Source organism: the organism of the source record quoted next, unplaced genomic scaffold (genome assembly GCF_019419815.1).
Source record: "Pyrus x bretschneideri cultivar Hongxiangsu unplaced genomic scaffold, Pyrus_bretschneideri_v1 Contig75, whole genome shotgun sequence".
NCBI classification, from domain to species: domain Eukaryota; kingdom Viridiplantae; phylum Streptophyta; class Magnoliopsida; order Rosales; family Rosaceae; genus Pyrus; species Pyrus x bretschneideri.
This window is the reverse complement of record NW_025999815.1, coordinates 895,772-906,850: the sequence shown is the minus strand read 5'-3', so window position 1 is coordinate 906,850 and position 11,079 is coordinate 895,772. Positions and strand designations below refer to the sequence as shown.

The window sequence follows — 11,079 nt, the reverse complement described above, 5'->3', positions numbered from 1 at the left end:
CACCGTACATAGCATAGAGCAAAAGTAAAACCTACGACTATTAACATGCCTAAACTGTGGCAAGTCTGTTTTCCAACCAGATGTTGCCCTCGGCTTTTCATTTCTCAAACTTTTATTAATTTTCTCTTCACCGATATATCAATGGTGTAGCAAATTTTCTTCAACATCAAGCAACCCAGTGCCCTAATGTATACGCTTTAACCGAGAGATCGAAGAACCTGAATAGACTCGGTGCACCAATGAAAGCTTCTCAAATGTTATTACACTATTCTATGCCTCGCTTGACTTTCCCAACTGCAACCTCTAAAGAGACCTTGTCCCGAAATGAATTTCTCCAAAACCATGAAACCCTAGTCTCCGCCAATGGTGTTTTCGAGTTGGGGTTGTTCAAGTCGGGAAGGATTTCAGGGTGGTACTTGGGAATACGGTACCAAAAAAACCAAAGAAAAAACCGTTGTTTGGGTAGCCAATCGAGATGCCCCGCATTGGAATTCATCAAAAGCAACTTTGAATATTGGTGATCATGGCAACCTTGCCCTTGTTGATGGAGAAACAGGAAAGATGACATGGTCATCCAATGAAACCCAAGCTACGAATCTGATTTTCAAGCTTTTAGATTCAGACATACTTGTATTTTCACTCTACTATACTATCAGGACTTTGCATATACTTTTTGTGGAAGAGGAACATAAGGACAGAAGGAAAAGGTACCGGAATTATTCAATTAGAAAATTTGTAATTACATAATCAACGAATTGATGAAGCAAAATTTAGAACTTGAGCCACCAAGATTTTTGAATTTATTTATTTTCTCTATCTTTCACTTTCTTCTGAACAGGTTTAATCATAGAAACAGGGATTGTCTACTATATCAAGTAACAACAAAGCCATACCAATGAGTGAAAGATATGAAGGTTGAAACTTCGCATTGTGCCATGTCTGCAATTGTCGAAAATACTGAGACAAAGCAAGAAGCTGACAGAAAAGTTCTTGCAGCCACAAGATTGGATTGGATTTGTTGTAATTGCCAAAGGCGGATAGATTAGAAACTACAATCTTGTGGCTCATTCTTTGTTTTGGACCTCAAATTCATTACTCTCTGACTCTGTTCGCACGAAAGGATTAAGTTGAAGAATCGTAGTTCGTCAGTTCAATAAACTCCTATTACTACTGCAAGACATTCCTACATCCATGTAATCGGAATAACTATTAAAAACTGTATGCTTTCTTTGTATAGCTTGTCTAGGCATATGAGAAATATATACATATAGCTTCGAGAAATATATACATATAGCTTCACAACGTGAATCATCAACTTGATTTTAGTTTCAGTATAGGCATGCGTATAGATATTTATGTTTAATGGGATATCATTCTACCATTTAAGCAAACAACATGATTCATATGAAGGTGTAGTGCTTATATGATTCATATACTACTCTAGTAATAGCATTGTCCAATCAAGTATTTAGCATCAGCATCTAACAATGCCATGGAAAAATATAGAACCACTCAGCAGTTTTAGAACTCTAATTATCTACACAAATCTAGGCTACAACACATACAAATTCAGCAATGTTCTTCATGGGTAGGACAAATGTGGCATACAAAATGTTCGAATGTATCTGGCCTTGATTATGGAATAACATTAATAGTTATAAAACAAACCCAACCCTTCAATTTCTAAAGAGAACCGAATTGAGGTTAGGATTTCAATGTTCTTCCCTATATATGCAACCGATCATGACTACCCGGTTCCGATTCAACTCCTAAACAATACAACAAGCATCATCTCAAATATGCATACAAAATATCGAATTCAAATTCGAAACCAAAACTAAAAGTTAAAACCTTGGGAAAATACTTACGCTAGAGGAGAGCCCACAAGGGAGAATCATTATTTTCACTTGGGTCGAGGCCAGATTCCATCGGCATTGCCCGAAATCAGAGAAAAGTCGCCGGAACACGTCAATATGTTTGGACCTCGTTTTCTTTATACAATGGTTGGTTTTCAAGGGGTGGGTATGTTAAGATTGAACACGGCTTCGCTACGAAACTATAGCTTCCGACCTCATGTGATTTCGTTATCGTATGAGGAAATTATGATGAAAATAGGTTGTAAGGGATCCCGTGAGTGAAGGAGGAAGAAGAAGAAATAGTTCTTTCCCCCCTTTTCCCCTATACCCTTCTCTCCTTTCTTCCCGATATTACCCCCACCACACCACCCCCCGCCCCAACTCCTCCTCCTCCTCCTCCTCTTTTCTTCTTTCTTTTTCTTATTTTATTCTATCATTAATATTTGGGTAAATATCAGTTTAGTAGCCTCAAGTTTCGTGATTTTCAACATTTGATACATAAAGATTTTTTTCGTTCCAGAATCATACCTAAAGTGTTAATTTTGGGACAGTCTCATACATCCGTTAATTTAATTGTTAAATCAACCATTAACTGATGACGTGACGCCCACATGAACAATGATTAGGCGCCATGTGTCAATATGGGGCCCATGTGAATATTAAAAAATTTTAAAAATTGAAAAAAAAAATTTCTGGGAACCCACCTATTCCCTCTCCTTCCCGACCCCCTTCCTCCTTCTCCCTCCCTTCTCTTCCATGCACCCATCCTCCCCGCGCACCTACCCATTCCTCTAATTCTCCCTTCCTTCTCTCCTCTGCACTTACCCTCCCCGCACACCCACCCATCCACCCTCTTTCTCTCCGACCTTGTGAAACCCGAGAGACCCTTCACTCTGCCACCATGCTTCCAAAACCATTTGATTCATCACTTTATCTACATTTCCAACTTCACTCCCCGTACTAACCCTAGCTCTATCCTCCTTAGATCTTCTGCCAGCCTCACTTCTTGAATCGAGCTCCATTGGTGAAACCTTAGCTCTATCCTTACCGACGCCGCCTTCGGAAACCCTAACTCTAGCTTCCTCGGCCTTTCTAGTGGCATCTGATTTTCCATCCAATCCGAAATCATTGTTCATCACAGAGATCTCATTCTCTGAATCAACTACGATTTGAATCCTTTGGAAGCTCTAGACGAACGGAGTTGGTGGGTCCCAATAAGGCGGCATACCTTTCTATTGCCTCATGTTGAAGATTTGAAGATCAAAAATTTTTAGGGAAAGCGCGAGAAAAATGTGGGATATAAGGGATACAAAAAAAACCCAGGAGAGAGAGAGGGGGAAGCATAGGGTGTTTGGATGGTAAGAAAATTTGGGGGGAAATTTGTGATTTTTTTTTTGTGGTTTGATTTGAGATGGGTGGGTGTAGAGGAGAGAAGGGAGAGAGAAGAAGTGAGGGGGAATGGGTAGGTGCCCAGAATTTTTTTTTAATTTTTTTAATTTGTTAATATTCACGTGGGCCCCCATATTGACACGTGGCGCCCATTCATTGTCCACGTGGCACCACGTCATCAGTTAAATGCTGATTTAACAGTTAAACTAACATATGTACGAGATTGTCCCAAAATTAACACTTTAGGTATGACTCTGGAACGAAAAAAACTTCATGTGTCAAATGTTGAAAATCACGAAACTTGAAGTAAACTGATATTTACCCTTAATATTTTATACCTTTTCTACTACTTTAAATAAAATGATTTATACGTGTTTCGTAAAATCTTTCTTCTAGTTCTAATTTTTGCTACGCTTATGATCAGTCGTTCCTAATAACGAGTGCTATTAGAATATACTAATTAATATGTTACACGTGTCCTGACTAGTAAGTCAATGAAAGTTGACACATACCCTGTAAGGGCATTTTGATCATTTTATATATATATTTTTTTAAATAAAATAAAATTATGGACGGGTTGTAACAGACTTAATTATAGCAATAATGTGACAACCCGTTCCAAATTTTACGTTTTTATTAATTTTAAAAGCGTGAATTTACAAAAATGCCCTAGAGGCAAAGATTTTGACTAACGTTGATCATCGTTTAGACAGACGTATGACTTATTCTTTTCGCATATCCTCGTAGTATTCGTTGGTGCGAATGCATAGGCGAAAGCCGTTTGCGAGTCTGGGTTATAACGGTATAGTTATGGACGTTTGAAGTTGGTTATTGAGAGTTAGTTAAAAGATTAAGAATGACCAATTAGATGAAAAAGAAGAAAATGGCAGCAGCCCAATCAGAAATCAGAAAGAGAAAAAAAAAAAAAAAAAAAAAAATAGAGGGGAAAAGTTGGGAGCTTATCCCGTGGGTTTTCCATCCGTACACCTCCACGACCACCCATCTTCCAAGGCCGATTCTGGCCAACTCCGATGGAGTTTTTCAACACCACCACCACCATCTTGAAGCTCTCATTTCCTTCTATAAAATCCACCAAGAACCACTTTGATTAACCTCTGTATGTGGCGGTTTGAGGGCACAAAAGTTGATGGTTCTTAAGGTGCCCCAACCACCCTTTTTTATTTTCCGGCAAAACGGCAAAGCGATGATCAATGCCACCACTTGGGCTTTGTAGCCCATCATCCCAGGAGCAAATTCCAACCAACCTTGACCCCGTTGGTCGATGTTGGGAAGTTTTAGTCATCGCCGGCTTTATGGGAAAAATTGACCATCTTCCGTCCTTTTTTGGACTTCGTGGCAGGTATGACAGTTGCTCCACTCACTGAGATCTTCATTTCTAGGGGTGGTTCGGTATGGGATACCATACCGAAACTAGTATCTCGAATCCCAAACCAAAATTTTTTGGGACGGGAATTTGAAGACCAATCCCAAACCAAATTTTCGGGAATCCCGAAATATTTTCGGGATTTTGGGACAAATCGGGAATCCCAAATTGAAATATGAAATTATGAATTGTTCTTCAAATATATAATTCAAGAACACATTCATGAACTAGGAATTTCATTTTATTCACACTACCATTTAATTGAACACTGGCATGTCTGACTGTTTTTATCATAGTCAAAATTCAAATTAATTAAACCCTTTTTGCAATCTGTTGAGAGACAAAAGAATCAAGTCTTCTGAAATCATCAGCCATGGCAGCAGCAATAATAAAATCCACATGAATATCAAACAGAACATGAAAAATATGCAAGGTGTAGGGCATTCCAGGTTGCAGAGCATGAATTAGAAACTACTAGCATCAATTATAAAAGAATAATATATATATGTATAAATATATATATAATAATTAACATTATATACTTTCGGTTCGGTATGGGATTCCCGATACATTGAGAAGCCAATCCCGAATCCCATACCGAAATTTTGGGATCGGTTCGGGATAGCATCCCGAAAATTTCGGGAATTTCGGTTTGGGAAATTTTTGGTTTGGGATCGGGATTTTTTCGGTTCGGTTCCGGATTTTTGGGAATTAATGTGAATGCTTTATATAATTAATGTGAATGCTTGAAGTACTAATGCAAACTACGAATGGCTTGATCTCTGTTTAGGGTATGTAGGCAGTCTAACGAGACGTTAGATGCAACCATACAATAAGTGAGATTAAATAATGGAGACAAAAGCTTTGTTTGGGAAATGACCAATGCGAAGGAATCTGGTGAAAAACATGAGATTTAACCTTATGTTTTGGGTGAATAAATGTTGGTTATAAATCAATGTGTGAGGAAATGAGAAGTTGTGGTTTATGATTTATAAATGCCTTGCCATAATTAGTTTACATTTTAGTATGTGATTTAGTACAACCTTGCACAGTGTTGCACACCAATGCGGATGCCAAGGTAAGTTCAGGTGAGTATACAATGTTGGTATGATTGAATGGTAATTAGTGATAAATGGATGTGAGTAGAATGCATTGTCCTGCACCCTGGTGTTAGTGCTCTGCCCGAGGCCAGGGCCTAGCCTTCACGTGATCGTTCACCTCTCGCACCTTCCGCGCGCCTTGGATTCCAAGGTAGGTGCCAGCCTATTGTACATACCACTTTAGATGGTTCTGACTCGTAGGTGACTTGCGATACTTCGCACAACCTTCACGTGATCGTAGCACTTAAGCGTATTTAGTTACACCTAGCATGTCGTACAGACCACTGTAGGTGGTTCTGACTCGTGTGTAAGACTTCATTGATGAGATATTGATTGGCTAGCATATTGATGAGATATTTATTGGCTAGCATGTTGATGAGATATTGGCTAGCATGTTATCGAGCTATTGGCTAGCATGTTATGGAGTTATTGGCTAGCATGTTATCAAGCTATTGACTAGCATGTTATCGAGCTATTGGCTAGCATATTATGAAGCTTTGGCTAGCATGTTATCGAGCTATTGGCTAGCCTATTATTGAGTTATTGGCTAGCATGTTGATGAGCTATTAGCTAGCATGTAGATGAGCTATGGATAAGTCGTACAGGTCACTAGAGGTGCCTCCCAACTTATAGGCTAGCATTGATTGATGAGATATGAGATAAGTCGTACAGGTCACTAGAGGTGACTCCCGACTTATATGCTAGCATTGATTGATGAGATATGAGTACAGTTGTACAAGTCACGTTAGGTGATTCCGGCTGATATATCATTTTATATTGATTAAGTTCATTTGGCCTACTTGTTAATGCATTGTAGAGTTGATGGACATGGCATACCCGTGGTTTTGGCCATTCTTGAGCATGGGTGGATATATAGATAGATATATCATTTTATATATGTGTAGTATTGTCCTATAGTAAACGATAAGGGATTTACAGTGAGGGGTTATTACTGTTAGAAAGGTAATAGTTTTGGGAAGCTTAGTTTTATTGCTTACTCACACTTTCTGTTTTGTACCATTCCAGATTATAACTACTGAGTTCATATCGAAGAGGATCTATGGCTAATCTTTGTATTGGTGGCTCCTTTTAAGGGTATGATTCTTATCCATACTACTGTACTTTACTTATGCTCTGACATCGCGTGTGAAATGGGTTCGCTCCCACTCATAGCGCATTCTGGTATTTAGACACTTTTAGGTTCAAATTTATTTACATTATACACTATCATATTTTATGACTTCGTCACCTTCCAGGTGTCGGCCAGCACGACTCGATTCAGAATCCAAGTGGACTGTCCGAGTCGGAATGTGTCAAATAATCTATGAACGTGCAGACAAATAGATCCTAAATTTCTTCAATTCCACTGCGTATCGCATAATTGGCCTTGCCGCTAACTCCGTCAATTTTTGCATCTCAATAAAGAGCAAAACCATTTGTCAACCCAATGAAAATAAAATAATTGATCGACATCAAGAAGTCAATGGCAAAACCACAAATTGAGAGATAAGTTAGACAAATCCTATCTTCAGTTTAAACTTTAATTTGAAATCTACCTCTTAACCAAATTCATTTGTTGACATATAAAATTTCAGGAGTTTATAAGTTCACGTTCCATCTTATTACTGTCGGATAATGGACAAGCTTTCTTTCTTTTGGTGGTCATTTTCACTATTAAATTTTTTTTTTCTATCTTTTTTATTTATTTGTTTATTTATTCAGTCAAGCGGAATAAAATAATGGAGGAGAGTTAATGTCCATTGTGTGAATATATATGTGAAAAAATAAACTTCACGTACAAATAACTTGAGACAAACGTTACAAGTATAGTAAAAGAAAAAAACTCGCTAACCCAGCTCGTTTAGACCATGGCTTGCCAAATAACTCATATGAAAAATAAGGAATCATTTTGGTTCTAGTTCCTAGCCAATTTAATTGTTAGATCGAAATTTTATTGTTTTTCATTTTTTTTGATCAAAATTCTTTGACTTTTTACACCTTAGCATTTTAGTATTACTTTATTCCATGTCATCTTTATCATTTTTTAAATTAAAAATTGTAATCTTAGACCTTCTCTGGAGGATAGTATAACTATGTAATATTTTGGTGCATGATGCTCTTTTTCCTTTTGATCAGGTTGAAATCCCCTATAAGGTTTTTATTGATGCCCGTTTAATTGCACTCCTTCCATTTGTACGGTTTTTTTTTTTTTTTTTTCCCTGAAAAAACAATGTTATCTACATTAAAAGAGAGAAAATAAACTAAGTCTCACAATGAGATTCATTCAATTGATTAAATCTCAAAAAAAAAAAAAAAAAAAAAAAAAAAAAAAAAAAAAAAAAAAAAAAAAGGATTTTTAAAATTTCCAAAAATTTATGTGCTTAATATATTTACAAATCTCAAGGATCAAATCGACTAAGGGAGGGAATCAGTTGTTGTGATTATCTTTCCTTACTTTTATTGTTAAGTTTTTCAATTCATTTACGTTTCCAATTCCATTTCTGTTAAGTAAACATTCCCTAATAGTGATGTTTTTTCCGATTCATGCTCACTCCAATTCCATGACCCGATTGCGTTATGTTATCAGGAATGGATCCATTGTTCCATTTATGATTGAAACATTCTTTTTGGACAAATAAAAAAAAAAGAGTGGCCCTTGAGCTAGTTGGGTATTTGTTTAGTTATGGGCCGTGGGCCATTGTTTCAACCAGAAATGGAACAACGCTTCCATTCCGATAACATAGCCCGAGGGCCACTCTAAACAAAAAAAATAACGAAACCTCCAGCAGACCAAGAATTCCATCTACAAACCCGCAAAACCCTAACCCTAACCCTAGCATCTATATAAACAAAGATACAATTTCTCCGCAACCCCGAACCCTCACTCCAGCCGTTTGCTTACTCTCCTCTCCCCCTCCCCTCAATTCTCACAACCCAAAACCCTCAATCATGGCAGAGAGACCAGCTGAGAGAGGCCGCGGCGGATTCGGTCGCGGGTTCGGTGACCGCGGTGGACGCGGTGACCGTGGTGGACGCGGACGCGGACGCCGACCAGGGCGCCGCGAAGAGGAAGAGAAGTGGGTCCCAGTGACCAAGCTCGGCCGCCTCGTGAAGGAAGGCAAGATCCGCAGCCTGGAGCAGATCTACCTCCACTCCCTTCCCATCAAGGAGCACCAGATCATCGACACTCTCGTCACCCCCGGCAGTCTCAAGGATGAGGTCATGAAGATTATGCCGGTCCAGAAGCAGACCCGGGCCGGTCAGCGAACCCGGTTCAAGGCCTTTGTGGTGGTCGGAGACACCAACGGGCACGTAGGGCTCGGCGTGAAGTGCAGCAAGGAGGTGGCCACTGCGATTCGCGGTGCCATTATATTGGCTAAGCTGTCTGTGATTCCAGTGAGGAGAGGTTACTGGGGCAACAAGATTGGGAAGCCCCATACAGTGCCGTGTAAGGTGACCGGGAAGTGTGGGTCGGTCACGGTCAGGATGGTGCCCGCCCCCCGTGGTTCTGGGATTGTGGCTGCCCGTGTGCCCAAGAAGGTGTTGCAGTTTGCTGGTATTGATGATGTCTTCACTTCATCCCGTGGTTCCACCAAGACCCTTGGCAATTTCGTCAAGGTATATTTCTTTTGAAACTCTCGATTATTTATTTGATACAAACTGTGTTCAATTATTTATTTGATATTGTTTGCATTGATTGATATATATCATTGTGCTAATTGGAAATGTTTGACACTTTTTTTTTCAAATGGTTGACAAAGAGCTCATGATCTGAGAATTAGGCTTGTTGAGGGGTGTTGGCTGTTTATGCCCGTAAAGTTGTACTTGTGAAGATTTGCAATCTCCGCCCGTTGCAACTATTTGTATTGTTTAAAATGTGCAAAAGTTGAAAATCTTTGGTGAAACACTTTCCGCAATACATTTAGTGAAGTGATACTTATTGGGGTATGATTATATGTTTTCTACATGTCGGCAACAATACAAGACACAAGAATGCAAATATCTTTTACCTTCACTAGTTTGATTTATTGATGGTTTGAATGTGTTTTGGAGGATATCTTTTATTCGTTTGCATACATTATGTATGAATGAGATAACATCCCGGCTACCAAGCTTTTGTGTGTTTAATCTATGTTTTGAACTATTGATTGGACTAGTCAATACCATGTTGTGAGTCATTAATATAGAGGATGTTACTTGCTCGTACGTGATGACCTCGTGATGCCGAATTAATGTTTTCAAATGGTGCACAGATGAGTGATTTAGTATTAGAATAATTAAAACCCTTGAACTTGTAAACCGAGTGTCATCATGAGTAATGGTACATAGCTGATTCCTGTGTATTGTGCTCATTCTTAATTTGCTGTTTCCTTTGGTACAAACCTAATTTTTTTGATGTGTTGACTAGGCTGGTTGAAGTGATTGTTTAATTTCATATTACGTGCATGATATCTAATCAGTGTTCTTTCAATTATGGCAGGCCACTTTTGATTGCCTCCTGAAGACTTATGGTTTCTTGACACCTGAGTTCTGGAAAGAGACACGCTTCACCAAATCTCCATTCCAGGAGTTCACGGACCTTCTGGGAAAGCCAACTAAGCCCCTTCTTATTGAAGATGTCGAGAAAGTAGAAGCCTAGTGTGAGCGATCCTAGCGTTACTTTAAGATGAAATCTTGGTTTTGAGGTTTCTAGGTTTGAAGACATTATATGTTCGTCTTTTTTGTCTTAAGAATTATTATCGTTTATAATTTGTCTTTCTTTTGCGTTAATTTTGATCTATGTCGGGATTCAATCTTGTTACCTTGCTGAAATTTTTGGATTTACAAGACCTCCGATGCTTCTGTTTTGTTCTTTTAAGCATTTGCCCCTTCTTACAAATGTGTTGATTTGCCTGGTAAACCTTGTGCTGTTGTTTCCGATGAGTAATTGTTTCCTTATGAGGCGACTCCGTCCAAGTAGCGGCTGAAGTAATTGTCAACAGGTTGAAGGGAGTTTTACCATAGATTGTTTCCTAGCAACAGGGTGCCTTTGTCCCCCGTGGGAAATGGCTGCTGCTACTTCAAGCCGATACTTGCACCACCACAACCGTGGTGGGAAATGGGGAAATGAATGGTTAAGATTGACAATAGAAAGTCAAAACAATTGTGGAAAGTAAATCTAATGGTTAAGACACATGTATTATCAAACGATAAGTAACATTAGAGTCACACTCATAATAAATATTTTGATTTTCCAAAGTTATTTTATTTTATTTTTTCAAAGTTATTTGCTAATATTCTGTTTTTGTAATCAATTTATGTTTGTATTGTTAGTTTTGGATCTATTTTGTTCATCGTTTTTATGGTAACA

The 11,079-nt window shown here is 38.6% G+C and overlaps 1 protein-coding gene and 1 long non-coding RNA gene across 2 annotated transcripts; one reads left to right on the top strand and one right to left on the bottom strand.

Moving 5' to 3' along the window:
- Positions 1-1,399: 1,399 nt before the first annotated feature.
- LOC103955905 lies at positions 1,400-2,198 on the bottom strand. Its single transcript, XR_668405.3, has 2 exons — positions 1,869-2,198; positions 1,400-1,769 (listed from the first exon to the last, which is right to left on the bottom strand). It is a non-coding gene; the product is annotated as an uncharacterized LOC103955905 (long non-coding RNA).
- A 6,396-nt stretch (positions 2,199-8,594) lies between these two features.
- Positions 8,595-10,558, top strand: LOC103955906 (40S ribosomal protein S2-4). The gene is made up of 2 exons (XM_009367819.3): positions 8,595-9,347; positions 10,210-10,558. Exons 1-2 carry the CDS (start codon positions 8,679-8,681, stop codon positions 10,366-10,368), a joined length of 828 nt encoding a protein of 275 aa, XP_009366094.1. The 5' UTR covers positions 8,595-8,678; the 3' UTR covers positions 10,369-10,558.
- Positions 10,559-11,079: the final 521 nt, after the last annotated feature.

Coding starts and splice junctions, on each gene's coding strand:
- LOC103955906 (XM_009367819.3), top strand. CDS start 8,679: ATGGCAGAGAGACCAGCTGAGAGAGGCCGCGGCGGATTCGGTCGCGGG. Junction 9,348..10,209: donor CCCTTGGCAATTTCGTCAAG/GTATATTTCTTT, acceptor CAATTATGGCAG/GCCACTTTTGATTGCCTCCT.